The 17,458-nt window shown below is 46.0% G+C and overlaps 1 protein-coding gene across 4 annotated transcripts in view; it reads left to right on the top strand.

Moving 5' to 3' along the window:
* Window positions 1-17,458, top strand: part of UNC13B (unc-13 homolog B) — a 3,024,149-nt gene that overhangs the window by 1,680,352 nt on the left and 1,326,339 nt on the right. For all 4 annotated transcript variants that reach the window (XM_086960243.1, XM_086960242.1, XM_086960241.1 and 1 more), the window contains one exon: window positions 710-756. In XM_086960243.1, coding sequence (XP_086816369.1) covers window positions 710-756 — 47 coding nt within the window. The remainder of the gene's footprint in view (window positions 1-709; window positions 757-17,458) is intronic.

Here is a 17,458-nt window from a genome sequence, read left to right as displayed (position 1 = left end):
GTAGTTTTAATCCCCCTCCCCTATTATGTACTAGGGGCTTATAGGGTAGGTCATGCCAACACCTAATCTGTTTGTGCATTTTCACCATAGCATTGGCCCTGGGCCTCGTTAGGCAGAGCTTAGGGACAGTCCGAGTCATTTATCGACAGAACGAGTCAGCAATAAATGGTAAGTGCCCAAGGCACTGGATGACTTTTCAACACACAGGAGTTTGTTACTCCCTCCTCTTTTCGCAGAACATCATTAGAGAGGGTATAAAGCATACAGAAGGTTTGGGTGGGGCAGACACAGGGACAGATTGCTAGAGGAACATGCTGATGTACTGCTATATGACTGCAAACTTGTTGATCGATGAGCAGCTTCAATCGTTATTCCTGTACTGTAACTTCTGATTGTTATGGTGTCTTATCAAGTTTATGAATTTTAAGTTCATAAGGTGGAGCACGGAACAGGTTCTGCAGAGGCCTTGTGAGATGTGTTTAATCAGAGCCTGACATACGTCTGTGTCTCATCAAATGCCTTTTCATATCGTCAGCCTTTGTGATTCCTTCTGGAGACGAGTGTGTACCATGTGCCAGTTATATGTTATCACTTGCATGAGCCATAAGATATCAGTGTGTGATTGGTCGTGGTCTCCCTCAACAAGACGAGTCATTGATGTGTGACTTCTCCAAGCGTATGACAAACTCTTCTATCTGTCTTATTTCAGACTCAGGATGATGGCGATCCAGCCAAACCACCATGGTTTAAAGGAGGGTGAGTAGTTCATGATGATTTGTCCTGTGATTCAATGTATGCTTTGTAGTTTCTCATTGTTTTGTGAAGAGACATTGGCATTTTGTAAAGTGCTTGCACTGTTTGTGAATGTGTATCAACATATCTTGCAACATTTTTTTACGTTGAGCTGAATGCACATGTTGTAGTCTCCAGATGATTGACCCTCTTCTTCACAGTCACCACCAACTGCTTGCTTTTTGAAGCTAAAACCTGATCTACTAACTCCAAACAAGTTAATCATCCAGATGTGCCCTACACTAGCTCCATCATCTACATAATGTTGACTGTCTTTGAAATCAATCTACACATCATTCATGGTAACACATATAAATTCCCCCACTCAACATAACGTTTACTTCCACTATATGTATTAGTATGCTCTGTCAAACACATTATTGTCTTAGTACTGACAGATGTGATAAAGGCCTCCTGCCATCAGTATTTAGAAAATGTCATACTACCTCCCCTTCTTTAATCGGCATGCTGGCGTTAACCCAGCAAATTTCAGACCAATTTCCTCGATTCCATACACTGCTAATTTATCCGAAAAGGGGATTACATATAAGCTACAAGCACACTCAGAATTGGCAGGACTATTGTATGAGACCAAAACAGGTTGACACCCCAGGTGAGTAAGGAGGTTGTTGAGGCATCTATGGTAAATGGTCTGAGAATGACTGTGGATGAGGTGCTATGTCATTTCATCAATATTATTAGATCTGTTTGCTGTGTTTAACGTGCTTACCACTCTTTTCTTAATAAACACCTGGTGTGTGAACATTTTCAGGGTTTCAGTGGTTACTGGAATCCGCTAACTTGGACTTTAAGGGCATAGCTGCAAAATCGGCCCTGTACCAAAATCGGCCGAAAACCGGCCCGGCAAAGAGCTCGGCGGCACATCCAACCCCGAGTGGGGACAGGGGGAGGCCAGCGGAGCACTTTGCCAGGGCGGTTGTGGTTACCAGTCCAGCCCTGACACCCTGTCCCATTTACCTTCAACCTGTGGAGGATAGTCTCTTCCAAAGTCAATGGACCTAGCTTCAAAGGGAAACACTGTCCTATTTACCTTCCTATCAACCTGTGGAGGATAGTCTCTTCCAAACTCAATGGACCTAGTTTCAAAGGGACACACTTTCCCATTTACCTTCCTGCCGACCTTTGGAGGATGGTCTCTTCCAGGAGGATGGTCTCTTCCAAACACAATGGACCTAGCTTCAAAGAGACACTCTGTCCCATTTACCTTCCTGTCGACCTATGGAGGATAGTCCCTTCCAAACACAATGGAGCTAGCTTCAAAGGGACACACTGTCCCATTTCCCGTCCTGTCGACCTGTGGAGGATATAGCTTCAAAGGGACACACTTTCCCATTTACCTTCCTGTCGACCTGTGGAGGATAGTCTCTTCCAAACACAATGGACCTAGCTTCAAAGGGACACTCTGTCCCATTTACCTTCCTATCAACCTGTGGTGGATAGTCTCTTCCAAACACAATGGACCAAGCTTCAAAGGGACAATATGTCTGCTTCCTTAACACTAACAGCTTTCCTCTTCTGACCTACTGAAAGGATCCCTGGAATGTACCTGGGAGGAGCCCTTCAGTATACATTTGCTGCCTGGGCTCTCCCTTCAAGCCTACATCCTAGATACCAACAAGGTTTGCTCTGCACATGTATCCTCCATAAAAGCAGCAAATGCACAAGCAACATCTACATGCAAGTATGACGTACATAGATAATATCAACACTCTGCGTGGATGGGTGAAGATCCTGGTTAAACGGTGCTGGCTCACCAATTTGCAAAACACAGGAGATGCCGGAAGACTGATCTCCCAAGCAGACAACAGAGAAAAAAGGTCTGTCTGGTTTTCTATTATCACATTGCGTCCACAATTTTCTGTTCTGTACAGCCCAGTGAAATAACAGTAATTGCTCTCTTTAGAAGGAACATATATATGGTGTGCCCTCCCCTCCACAGAGCCCTGCTGCATATCTTACTTCATACCATGGATAGGCCTCAGCGACCCATACATGATCGTGTATGCTGAGGAAGGGGGTCAAAGACGCCACAGCTTCCTATGGGGACGTGGAGGTTGAGGCACATGCTCTCCAGCCTCATGAAGTGGACCTATCTCTGTCCCATGACCTCAAAAGTTACTCGTTTCAGGGACGGTCCATTCAGATGTCAGTTCATTATTAATGTGAGGACTTAAGTATTGCAACATGGATCTTTTAAATTTAATTTTACAACCAAATGTATTCAGGTAAATTGGTAGATCCCCGGGTGTTTCAGCTGTCCCTTCTCCTATTTAATCTTTACATGTTTTCTTTAGCACATCTGATGGGTAGATATGACATCAAACTGTTTATGTATGCAAATGACGCACAGATCACATGTAATATTTAATAGGATCAACATAAGGCTAGCAATATCACACATGTAGTAAAAGAGGTACAGATCTGGAAGGCTGATAACGTTTTACAATTTTTTCCATCAAAAACCACAATTATGCTCGCAAGTGATTACCTCAGCAGTGGGATCTTAATCTTTACAGTGCATAATCCAGGTACAATGTTGGCTTCAAACCTTTCTTTTGATCAAGAGGTGGCATCTGTAAATCCTGCTTTTTTTTCTACGAAGAATCCTTCCAATTTCTGCCTTTCTAAATTTTCCTCAGAAGATCCTGACCAGTAGGGCCTTCGTTGCAGCCAGACTGTACGCCATTTAACTGGGTAAAGAAGTAAAGCACATTTTTTTCTGCAGCAAAACTTGCTCTAAAGCGGAGGGCATTTAATCACATCGGTCGTGGCTCGTGATCTTCAGCAGTTGCACTTGCTCCCGGTTCAGAGGCGAATGCAAGTCAAGACCGATTAATAAATACCGGAAGCATTCATGGCTATGTTCCGGAGTGTTTGGGTCAAAGCACCGTTTACTACTCCTGTACCCTGATATTATGTTCTTCCATCCTCCTCTTCTTGCAGTTCCAAAATTAAAAACAAACAAGTGTGGCGGCAAAAGCTTTTGGATATTTGGAGTGCAACTTTTGAGCTCCCTCTCTTTGGACATACATGCAGACATCCCTTCCAACTTTAAAATGAAATTAAAATCCTGATTATTTTCCAAACTGAACTAGTAGGCCCTTTACTGTCCCGTTAGCATGTATTTCACAGCTGCTCTACCATCAAGGGTTTATTCCAGAGTGCCAAGAGTGAACATACATAAATAGCCTAAACAATAAATGATAATAATAAAGTACCTTGAGGACATTTTATTGTAAATATGTACTGAATACTCAACAGTGCTAACCCGTGCACTGGTTCCTGGTACATGGTCAGTCAAGTCCATGCTTAGGCAGGAAAATAAATATACTGCTTGTTCATTTTATAAAGGAAGGCATAGCTCAGATTGTACCTTCAGTTGCAAGAGGGAAGCAGTATAATCTGTACTGTTATTTGTACGTGATTTATAGCTCATGGGCCTTCTTGCTAATTAATGAGCGCTGTACAACAAAAGGGCATTTCAGTTGACACGAAGGACAAGGCCATGGCAGCAAGAGGTTACACAAAGGGTTGTATGGCTGATTAAGGATATGGACTAGGAGGAGGCAGGACATGGGTTTTTGGTAGGAGTGTCACGGTGTACATGGGGAAGGAAGTTGTTGACAGTGGATGTTGTCATGGAGAAACACAACTGCTTTAGCCAGATAATGAAATGGACTGATGTTGTCTTGGGATGTAGTAGGTGATCTATATGAAGCCTGAATGGTCAACCTATTTTCTATCTTTGAACAGTATGATGGCACAGACAGTGTTTGACTTAAGACTGGTAGGGCTATGGCAACGGATGTAGGGTTTGGACAGAGGGAAGCTACTGACACATTAAGACATAATTGATACTCACCTTGAAAACGGGTAAGAGGCAAGAGACACAGGTATTACAGAACATGATCAAACACATAATAAAATACTTTAAATCAAAATGGGCTAGAGACAAAGGCAAGAGACAAATTGGGTGTTCATTTTTAATTACTTCACTAAAATGTTGAGAAAAGTCCTACACGAGACATACAAGGCACCTAGAAGGTTGGTAAGACATTTTCCCGCCAGACTGTGGCCTGTCTGAAATGCAGATTATGTGAAGCTGCCCAGTGATAACTGATTCTGTAATGCAGTGAATAGTGCACTCACAAAAGCTTTACGGAAGACTGGTCTGTTGAAGGCTGAAAATTGGCTGCTTAGAAGATGCTACGACCTAAAAAGAAAAAGATTAAAACATATTCATAGACCAGACCCTAATATAGGCATAAATGGAACCTGGAAGTCAGATGGGGCTCCTGTCTATGAGAATGGGGAAAAGCAGAACTGAAAATGGGCAGAACTTGAAAGTACGATGTTGCCGTTGGAAATGCAATCAGTAGAGGCAACTATAGTACAAGCTTGAGGGTCGCACTCACTCAGACCACAATCCACACGTCCTAGATTTGGCATGGGAACGCCCACACGCGCCCATACCCACATGGAGACTTCAGCCTAACTTACTACTTGATGCACCCTTTCGCAACTCGCTACACACGTCTTGCTCAATATTTCGAAGAAAACAACAGCACCGCATCAACCCCCCAAATTGAATAGGTCACTTTCTGGGTACACAAGCAGGCATGCAGAAGCAGCTGGATGCAGAACTGACGCACATTGAGGCTGACTTACTCGATAGGGAGCGCAAAGCGGTGGAGGGTGACGGAGAACCACTGCAAGAGGCACGCACAGAACATGCACGACTACTAGAGAGGTTACGTCACCTTAACTATGCGGCCCACTCGGCATGTACTCACCACCTTGGAGATAAACCCGGAAAATTGCTGGCGTGGCTGATTCAACAAGATGCACGGACAACGCTCGGGGGAAGTAATATACACGCAACACAACATACATGCAGCTTTTGTGTATCACTACACTGAACTATAATGCTCTAGACTGCGAATCCCTCTCGCAGACATAACTGCATACCTCTCTGACATAGTGCTGCCGAGGTTAGATGACGCACAACGCGACGAACTAGAAGCTCCACTTACACCGGACGAGTTGCGTACTGTCATCTTTTCCCTTTCCAAGCCGAATTTAAAGCCTACTCAGATCTACTAATCCCTGAGCTCTTAAGAGTATATGCGGCGGCCATTTCAGACTCCTCCCTCCCCCCCACGATGAGTGAAGCCAATCTCATTTCCCTCCCTAAGCCTAACCGAGACTACACACAACTCTGCTCATATCATCCACTGGCCCTTCTCAATACTGATTGCAGGATACAACGACTGGCCCCCTTGGTCCCCACCCTTGTACACAACAACCAAAATGGTTTTGTACCCACCCGGAGCACATCACACAATATCCAACGCTTGTTTAGAGTGCAAAGCTATGCCACGCAGCAGTGGCCCCGATCTGGGTGCTTGGTGCTTGATCTAGAAAAAGCATTCGACTCAGTGGAATGGCCTTACCTTGTAGAAGTGTTGAGGAAATATGACCTCGGCGACGATTATATCGAAATGGTTGGCTTGTTATACCAGAAACCTACGGTGTGAATACACACCGGTAAATTGCTATCGGATACCATCCGTGTCAAAAGGGGTACCAGGCAGGGATTCCCCCTGTCTCCGCTACTTTCCTCGCTCATGATGGAACCCCTGGCAGCACTGCTGAGAGTACAAGGTGTAGAATGGGGGATTCCTTTAGCTGATGGCCTACATACGGTATCTTTATACGCCGACGACTTACTATTGTACGTCAGGGATCTGACTCACTTGCCATTGACCCTGTCTGACACCTTCCTCACATTTGAAACCATGTCGGGACTGAGGATCAACTGGACCAAATCTGGAGTGTAATCCTTCGGCGCAGATACACAGGAGTGTGAGATCCGTATTAACAATGAGAGACTTGCTTGGTACCCCACCACGTTCCACTATCTTGGAATATACATCTATAGAACCCTACCAGATGTGCTAGAAGGTAATCTAGTACGAGCCATATCCTCCCTGCAAGCACAGATGTCCTTCTGGAAAACCCTCCCATTGAGTTTCACTGTTCGAGTCACGTTGACGAAGATGATCGTCCTACCTAGACTGCTATACTAACATCCCGGTGTATGTCCCGGCTCATATATTTCGAGAATTAGAAACCTCAGTTATAGGACTAATATGGAACGCTGGGAGACCACGCGTGGCGCTGAAGAAACTCTACGCGCCCCCGGATGCTGTAGGCCTGGCAGTCCCTAATCAGGAGCTGTACTACCTAGCAGCACAGCTGCAATGGGTAGCCGGATGGCTAAGTGGGAAGAATTTGGGAGATACTGCCACAGACGACACAATCTGGACCCACACACAAATTCACACACTGTTTCATCTCCTGACCAAAATTTCCTGCCCGAAGCAATTACACCTGGCGGTAGCTCGCAAATGCTTTGTGAGAAGCTATGTGAGAAGCCTAAAGCTCACCTGTGCAGTGACACCATATGCCCCGGTACTCCCACTGCTGGGTACACCCAGGGACAGAGGCGTGGTAACAGAAGCAGCACTAGAGTAGGGATTACCGGTCTTGCCCTGGAATGGTTCCACTCATTCCTGAAGGACAGATCCTTCCGGGTGTCAGCTCCCCCGTTTCTCTCCCAGTCCCATTCCATCGGCCAGAGAGTCCCTCAGGGCTCTGCACTTAGCCCATCCCTTTTTAATCTATATGTGCAGCCACTTGCGGCAGTGGCTAAAGAGTGGGACCGAACGCCGGTGTCATATGCAGATGACACTCAGCTGGTCATCACTCTCACCGAAGGCTCTTCCAATTCGGCCTCGAGATTTAGGGATGGCCTGGCGGCAGTAGCCCAGTGGATGACGGACAACTGCCTGCATCTTATTGCAGGCAAGACAGAGGTGCTGCTCCTCGGGAAGAACTCCAGCTATTGGAATGAACACTGGTGGCCCTCGTCGTTGGGCACCATTCCACCACCTAAATCCTTGGTCAAAAATCTGGGCGTCTGGATGGACTCCTCGCTTAGTTTCCAGACCCACACAAAAAAAGTGGCAGCTACTTGTGTGGGCATGCTGAGGAGCCTTAACCCGATACTCGGTTTCTTTGACTCTAAAGTCCGCCAACTCATTGTTCAATCCACAATTCTCTCCCATTTAGACTATGCCAATGTCTTACTTCTGGGCGCCAACAAAGTGGAGATAGCGCGATTGCAACGCGTGCAGAACTCTGCGGCAAGAGCCGTGGTTGGTCTTCCCGGCAGATGCTCGGTCCGAGCTACCATTCGAAATCTGCATTGGCTGCCCATTGAATCTCGTATTCAGTTCAAAACCCTCATCGTGGCATTTAAGATCCTCAAATCCGGTTGTCCAGAACTTTTGCGCCCGCTTCTTACACCTTACGTGCCACAACGCAATTTGCGCTCATCAGGCCAGCACCTTCTGACTGTACCCCGCACAAAGCTTTGCCGAACCAGCGGCCGCTCCTTTAGGGTTTTGGGAGCCAAGCTCTGGAACTCCTTGCCACTGAATATTCGCTCTTTGGAAAACCTGTCTGCCTTCCGGAAAGCTATTAAGACCCATCTGTTCCCCTCTCCTTAGGACTCCCTGTCTGTCTTCCTTCTTCTTCTCAGTACAGCTCCTGTGGTTCCTTAGCACCGGGACGCCTCTTTGCTGGGGCAGCTGTTGCGCTTTATCAAAATGTTAACATAACATAACAGAGCGCTGGACACAAGCCGGGGTAGATACAGTGGGAGACCTCTACACAGAGGGTGCCCTGGCCCCTTTTGAGGCACTAGCAGCAGATACGGGCCTTCCGGCCGGGCATTTTCTCCTACATGCAGCGCTATTGCACACATTCTCACGAAGCTGGGGCGACCTCTCTGAGGATTTACTGACACACTTGCTAGTGCAATATCTACATGTCATGGGACATGGTTCACACGTGGTACATTGGCTGGTACAGGCTCTTCTGACCCACACGCAATGCTCCTCTCAAGCATTGCGGGATAAATGGATGGGAGACCGGGGAAGGGCATGGACGGATAGGGAATGGGCGGCAGTTCTGGCCACCAACATCCCGCGCAACTCCCGCTTTAAACTTATCCAGTCCTAGATAATAGACCGCGCATACCTGTCACCTGATAAAATTAATAAATATTTCGAGATCAACATCTACGTGCCAGAGATGCTCACTCATAGGCGCAGATTTTCTCCACATGCTGTGGTCATGCCCCACACTACAGACGTACTGGCACACTGTGACCGAGTTCCTGATGGAGGGTGTGGGCGAAGAGCTGCAACACACCTGGGAGGCATGCATACTGGGACTGTACAAAGGAACGAAACTAAACAAAATACCTTCTAGATTCTGGGACCTCTGGCTTATCACGGCAAAGAGACTAATCACTAAACATTGGAAACGCAGCGAGCCCCCACAGACAACACACTGGTGCAATTCCTTTGATAGTTGGGCAAGGGCGGAAAGCGTAACCCTACATAGTGAGGAAACTGCGGGACTACGAAAGTACCCCTCGCGCAAATATGGGATGACACCCTGAAGTCCTTCCATCGGGTGTGTCTTATTAGTGGAGTGGATCAAACATAATCATTTGTGGCCTCACCAGGCAAATGTGAGTGATAGGGGGACTGTATATTTGCATGATTGCTCTGTACCAGGTACCTGGATACAGCACCTCTTAGCCACAGTCACTAAGTACACTACCCCCACGGGGCCATAGGCCTGAGGCATTTATGGCACGGACACTTACCTATTCCCCCTAGGGGAATCCTGCTTGTTGTGGGCTTTCTGACCTTCTGGCTTCCACACTGACCATCCCCTGGAAACGAAGACACACGTTTGCACCACCAAACAGATATACTCAACGCGCGCCTACTTTGTTTTTCCTTTTCCTTTCTTTCAATATTATATTTCAGTGTTTCAACACTTCTGTTAAGGTTCCTTCTAGTTGTCAAGATGCTTTGAATATTGAACTAACCGATTCTGCCCTTCACGTATTAATATCCATCAACGGCACTACCTGCAACATTAGATTCCGTGTCCGTTTTCCAACATGGGCAGAAGGAGACACACAGCTGCTTAACATAATGTTATGTACTGAGAATGAACAACAAAAAATCAATATAAGATATTCAAACAAAAAAAACTATAGTACAAGTTTGGGACGCACAGTTTACAGAACATGTGAGAAATTGGGTTGTTGGTTGAGTGGGGGTTTAACAAAAGCAGTGAAGCCTTACTTGGAGACAAAAACAAATTCAGCAAAAAATAGTAGGGGTAAAGGCAAGCGGTTTGGGGGTGACCCTGCAGAAAGGGCTATGTCCAACAGTTCAGTTAAAGAATTTAGAGGAAGATGACGGACCCCACTGGGAAGGTTGATTGGTGATGCATGTTATGGAGCATGAGAGTTTGGCGCTAGCACATTGAAGTGGGAACATGATAGGAAGGACAACAGTAGTGAAGTAGGCTGTTTACCTAGGTAGCAGTGCTTCAGATTTATGCAGAATATAGTGCGCATTGAAGAAAAAGGACCAATTAGGACCCTAGATTTAGGGCTGCTGCTTCCTGTTGTTTTTACATCTGTGCCATATTGAGCAGCACTTGGTGAACCTTTGTAAATGAGCTGTAGGAACTGTGGCATTGGCGACAATAGACTACTTTCCATACAATTCTATCACTCATTTGTACATGTTGATTGTAAGTAACTTGCTTATATAATGTAATGAAATCAGATAACCTAATAAAAATGGTTTATTTAAAGACAATTGAGATTGTCACTTGAGTTGAGAGAGCAGGACAAGGAGAAAGGGTGGTACAATCTGGGGCAACGTGGTTTCACTTTGAGCTGGCCTGATAATCAGGTGGCTAGCATACATTTGGTCTTCATGCTTGCTAAGGGCTCATCATAGAGAACTATAATCTACAATAGTTATAGCACCAAGGCCCACCTCACAAGGTGGTTTTTGAATATATTTACCAGCAATGTTATCAAACACTTCATTTGTCTACCAGCCAAGGCAAGGGCAGCCAGATTGGTACTCACCTCTCTAATGTCAGAAGGCTTCTATTTACACCGAAGTCTTTCTAATCTTCTATAATTTATAGAGCATAGTGCTACCACTGGTGTGGACAAGGAAGCACTGTCTAGTATCTGTGATATTTATGGCCACCCTGACTCGTATGCGTGGTTGGCAGGGTACATGATCATGATGTAAAGAGTTGAGTGTTGAAAGTGAAGGTGGATGGTTGATTCAGTTGTAATGCTGCAGACCTGGTGCTGCAACTGCACTTGTTAGTGATGCGAAAGAGAAAGATAGATGGGAACTCATTTGTGGGTACTTACTATTGTTCTTGAGTGTGTTGGAGCCTTTGCTGCCACATAGTTTTGGTCCAGAGTTGGAGGGTCAGTGCTGGGAGAATCATAGTTGCCTAAGCACAAGAAGGCCATCAGCTAAACATCTTACCACCACACCCATGCCCCAATCAGATTATTTGCATTCAGTAGCCTCAATGTAATATTAATAATCCGTTCCAAACACTTCTGTAAATAGTATTTCATTAGCGAAGAATCTCATTGCCTCCAGCAAACATCCTTACACACTTTGTCCTTCAGATGATTCCGTGGGGGTCAAGGGATCGTAAAAGGGGTGTCCATTTCTATGAGCTTGGCGACTCAGGTGGCTTTGACCCCACCTCTATCAACTGTGGCCAAGGCACCTAAGAAGTAAAAAAATGGCTAAGGTGCCATCCCCCCATTTGTTTAGGCCATCTTCTATGGCCTTTTCAAAGGTGATCACAGCACTGCCCATGGAGCAGACTCCGACACCTGCCAGGGAATCAAAAGGGGAGAGTAGTATCCATGTGGCGAATAAGTTCAATGCAAATGTTTCAGAGGAACCATACTGTTAACACCTCTCGAGACGCAAACATTCCCTGTTGGAAGATATTTGGTTTAGATTATGATGCATTGGAGGATAAGACTATGTCCACAGGAGGATGACTCAGAAACTGATCATCTCCTGCCTCCTTACAATAGTGAACAAAACAGGTGATGGACAGAATGTGGATCAATGTCACACATTCACCCCAGTCCAAAGATCTGGGGCCAAATCCATCGTTGTTTTGCACTCCACACCACCCTGGGTTAGACAATGGCGATATGCAAATCAGCTCTGACCCTGTGCCCCATGGGAACAGTCCAGTCCGAACTACAAAAGCCATTTCCTTCCCAGAACGGAATCAAGCATCCGAGGACCGGACCGGTTTCGAGGTAACACCTCTCATCAGCCCGGCTAGCTTGACTCCAGTGGTGTGGAGTGCCTGGGACCCACGTCTGAGCATCCCCAGCGCACTTATGGCGGCAATTGCAAACAAAACAGGTGATGGACAGAATGTGGATCAATGTCACACATTCACCCCAGTCCAAAGATCTGGGCCCAAATCCATCGTTTTTTTGCACTCCACACCACCCTGGGTTAGACAATGGCGATATGCAAATCAGCTCTGACCCTGTGCCCCATGGGAACAGTCCAGTCCGAACTACAAAAGCCATGTCCTTCCCAGAACGGAATCGGCTAGCTTGACTCCAGTGGTGTGGAGTGCCTGGGACCCACGTCTGAGCATCCCCAGCGCACTTATGGCGGCAATTGCAAACAAAACAGGTGATGGACAGAATGTGGATCAATGTCACACATTCACCCCAGTCCAAAGATCTGGGCCCAAATCCATCGTTTTTTTGCACTCCACACCACCCTGGGTTAGACAATGGCGATATGCAAATCAGCTCTGACCAATAGTGATCCTTGAATTTAGTTGGACTTAAAATTACAGTGGCCTACATACTTCACCAGAAGGGGACATTTCCTACTACTCTGGCTGTGCCTCAATGGAAGTATCCTCTTTCACAATAGTTATTTGAAATGCAGTACAGGCCTTGGAACTGACTTGCTTTCTGTGGAAGTGATTTCTAACATTCTGACGGAAATATTGTTATCGTCCACAAGATCTGTGGAGCCTTTGCTTCAGTTTACTGAGGCTCTCAAAGGCCCTATAATGACTGCTTGGAGGGAACTGTTTTCTGGCCTGGCAGTCCACAGGCAGATTGCTAGACCCATAGGCCTTCTCTGGATTACCTGCACTTTTTGCACTCCCCTCACCACCGAGAGTCTAGTTTCGAAATGCAATCCAACTGTTTTAAGTGCATCTCCCCCGAATAAGTAATCAAAATATTTTGATGCCTTGTTTCACAAAGTTTTAGCCTCCAGTAAAGTAGCTTTCCGCACAACTAATGTCACCTGCCTTTTAGGCCGATACTTCTATGGAATATGAGCCTTCCAGAACATATAAAGAGTCAATTATATGACCTGGTGAGTAAAGGTCGGGGTGTATCACAACAGATCGTTAAGTCTACAAGTTAAGTTAAGCTTTGACTGTCAGTCAGTCTGTAGGTAATGATGTCTTTCAATGTCGACAGGCTTAGATGCGTTCTAGTGGATTTTTAAGGGTAGTCCAGATTTGGCTCCTGGACATGCATTTACAGAGAGTGATTTCATGGAGGGCAGGCTAAAGTACTACTTGGAAGTTTCAAGAACCACAGTTCACACATTATTTTTGGCCTCCCTAGAACAGCAGTTTCGTCGATACTAATGGAATTTTCTAGGTTATTTTAGGGTTTTGCAGTCCCGACAACAACAGTTATGACAACTTGTTCAAACACCAAAGCATTTTGAGGCCAGAATGTATATTGGAGGAATCAACAGCATCCTTTGTCATCTGCGCCCTCAAAACCCCTCTTAGAACACCATTCTTAAGTGGGAGTGGTAGGCTCTCCCATATTTTGAGTAAATGAGAGGTAATCATGAGAGATCACTGGGTAATCCAACTGATTGTTGGAACTACTTCTTTTCCTTCCTATCCTGTCCTGTCCAGGAGAAAATATGCCTGAGTGTGTTACCGGCTAATGCTTCGGATTTTGGCTTCAGAAGTGCTGTCTTTGTCATTCTGGCAAAATGGACCATAGAATTGGTGCCTACAGAAGACAGTCAAGGTAGTAAAATCCTATACCATTACTTGGTTCCCATGAAAGACAGAGGCCTGAAGCCTGTTCTGTATCTCCCAAACCACAAGATGGGGATACCAGGTCAAGAAGTGTGTGTTGTTGTACAGAAAACTAAGGAAAGAAGAGGCAACATACTATGTGTCATGAGTCATATCTGGCTGAGAAATTTCCCATCAGACCACCCTTAATGGCGGAGTATCGTCATGAGCACTGCACTTTATTCTTTCCACCCTTTGAGCATTATCTTGGCTAGAGTCTTTGAAGATCCATATCCGCACCGTCATTTGATGGTTTGGGCGGTGTTGGGATTGAATACCAACTCCCACATGACGATACTCCGCCGTTAAGGGTGGTCTGATGGGAAATTTCTCAGCCAGATATGACTCATGACACATAACACACACTTCTTGACCTGGTATCCCCATCTTGTGGTTTGTGACGCCAGGCAGGGGAATGGGATGCTAGGTCGTTAAAGATTTCCCCTTGACCCCCTCTATATAGTATTGTTTCTGTTCTGGATCTCCGCCTTGTAAATCTGTTCCTTTAACGGGACAAGATCAAGATCCTGTCCCTCTGCTGGTTTCTGTTAGCCTTGATCTTTAGTGATTGGTCATGGAACCTTCAGGATGCCTAATTCCATCTTCTGATACTCCCCACCCATAGGTGCTCTTTGAGGTTCACAATGGCATCTAAAAACTATCGGACTGACAATAGTATTCCATACCTTTATGAAGGTGCTATTGGTTGTGGCAACTACACTTTGGTGATTGGGAATCCATGTATTTCCATTCATGGACAACTGGCTGATGTAGACGGAGCAGATGCTTGTCCAAGAACATATCAAGCGGAGGATGACTAACCATATCAAGACATCTCATCACACACTTACACAAAGGCTAACTCCTATTGGGGCAGTGCTCAACATAACCCTAATGAAAACCTTCCTTCCTCAAGGGGTTTGACTAAAGCTCAGATCCCTATCCTGTAGGTCTTGCACATGTGAGGCCTCATTGCTTTACAGCCTTTTTGAGCTTTATGGGTATTTGTGAATGAGGTGCAGGGTGTCCAACAGTGCATCAGGATCTGCACCTTTAAATCGCCCTCACAAAGCTTCTAAGGTATACCCATTCGGCCTCCAACATGGTCACTGATGCCTCATCCTTTTGATTCATGTTGGAGCAGTGCCCGCACATAAATTTACTCAGGCTGATTTGCGCCATCCGCCAGCTCCTGGTGACCTTTCTCTCTTTCATCTCAAGGATCAAAGTCCAAATTCTCTCAGACAACAATACCAGAGTCCATTAAATAAAGCAATAGGGTGGTGTGGGTTTGTGAACTCTCTGTTGGGAAGCAATTTGCCTGTGGAATTGGGCGCAGCAACATGGAAGTATTCTTGGTAGTGGTAGTACTAGGTTAGCTAGCAGGCTCCCTCAATGTGAGGTTTGACATTGTGTTGGCTCTCGTTGGAGGGTACAAGTGGGAACAATACCCCAAAGTGGTGGAGATGATCTTCTACAGGCTGGTGCTTGTTTTCGTGGATCTCTTTGCCACAGCGAAGAACAGGAACTGTCCTCAAATCTGTTCCCTATACTTCCCTTCTTTTTTTATTCAATAATTTTATTTCACGGTAACTCACTCCCGAAGAAGCATCTCAGCGCTGCACTGCATGAGAGGAGAAAAAGAAAGTCAAAAACAGTCAAGTTTTTAGCTCTTTCTTGAAGGGAAGTCTGGGCAAGAATGAACACTAAAAGGAAGTTCCAGTGATTGGGAGCAGTTTAAGAGAAAGATCTGCCCCCATATCTTTTATTTCTGATGCAAGGAATCACCAAAAGCAGCTTGTCTGATGATCTCATACATCTAGAGGGAAGGTAAGGATTTAGCCAGGACGACAGATAAGCTGGCTGCGACTTAAAAAGAGCTTTGTGTGTCAAACAACACTGTTTAAAGATGACATGCTTCCTAATAGGCAACTAATGAGGCTTTCTGAGGATCGAAGAAGGCGGCGAGCATGAAGGAAAGGTACAGATTAGTGGCGCAGCAGTATTCTGAACCACCTGCAGTTTCAACAGGGTATCATTCCTGCGATCAGCAGGGCATTTCCATTGTCCAGGGGACTGGTGATAAGACCCAGGACAAGTCATCCTAGGAGCGTCTGGAAGCCAAGGCAGGGCTTTTTTCTAACGCCTCAGGGTAGTAAAACATATGCCGCTGGTGGAACTAACTTTTTAAAATAATACTTTATTGAAGTTTTTAGATACTTATTTATATATAAGTACAATAGTAGTAATTGCATAAGTGAAGCAATAGCACAGTGAATTGCCAGGGACACATTTAGTAGCATCAGAACCATATATAGTATGGGGTTTAGACCGGTATGGTCTCTGTATGAAGGATATCTATGAACCACTAAGGGAATATGGGGGGGTGGGGGAGGACGCTACTCGGTCAGCCCACTCATCTATCCACCCTTTATACCTCTGCATGGCAAGAACGCACACTCCTCTCACTCTCGAACTCATCCGCAGTCTCTCTTGAATATTCATTGTTCCTGGTCTCCCATGCTCTCAGAACCTCCTTCCACATACCCGCTAATGGTCGGGGTGGACCCTTTGGGTGTCTTCCCTCTGTATTGCCCTTTCTTCCGCTCTGGCCCATATGTCCACATTCCTTTCCCAGGCCGTCACCAAAGGACCCAGCGCCGTCATCCATGTCAGTGCTATCTGTCCCCGCACTACGACCAGGGCCAGGTCTGCAAATCTGTAGCCCACTTGGCTCGCCTTTGGCCTCTGGAACAGTCCTAGGAGGAAAACCTCTGCTGAGCAAGGAAATGTGCAGTCCAGCGTCTGGTTAATGTAATCCAGCACCAACTCACCAAATCCCCGCAGTTGTGCACACTCCCACGTCATGGGAGTGAACTCCACATTCTGCATTCCGCATCTGGGGCAGCAGCGAACCCCCTCCCCCCAAATACTAGATGCTCAGTCTGTGAGGTGTCAGATAAACCATGTGGATATATTTAAACTGGATAATCTTAGAATTGGTATTCCTAGACACCTGTTTCGGACTCGCCAGGAACTGAGCCCATTCCTTGTCCAGAAAGTCTCACCGTATTATTACTCTCCACCTCTCGCGTGTTCAATCCAAGGGTTTCATAACCATCTCTAACAGTGCTCTATAAAGCCATTTCACTCGGTGCCTAGCTGCCCATAACGCTACCAACGCCTGAAGAACCACATGAAATTGCGGTTCTTGTTGGACATTCTGCCATAAGTCCCCAAATGTTCGCACCACCAAGTGATAAGTCAAAAATTGTCCACGAGGTAGGCCATACTGGGATAAAAAGTCATCCAAAGGAATCCGCACTCCCTGCTGGGAGCAGTCTCCCACTGTGATGAGCCCTGGTGATGTCCACTCTGACAGTTGAGCCCCTGAAAATGCGGCGAGCAAATCTGTGTGCAGGAGCACAATCAGGGGCAGGTTTGGGGCATTGAGAGGAGTCCTGACTGTGCGTCAGAGGCCCCTCCTCCAGTATCGTAGAACTGTCTGTAGTAGCACTCCTGGCTCTGGAATAGGTACTGATGGTGCATGAGCCTG

Source organism: Lissotriton vulgaris, chromosome 3_1 (assembly GCF_964263255.1).
Source record: "Lissotriton vulgaris chromosome 3_1, aLisVul1.2, whole genome shotgun sequence".
In the NCBI taxonomy this organism is placed as follows: Eukaryota; Metazoa; Chordata; class Amphibia; order Caudata; family Salamandridae; genus Lissotriton; species Lissotriton vulgaris.
The sequence above is the reverse complement of the archived record's forward strand: the minus strand, read 5'-3'. Positions and strand labels throughout refer to the sequence as shown.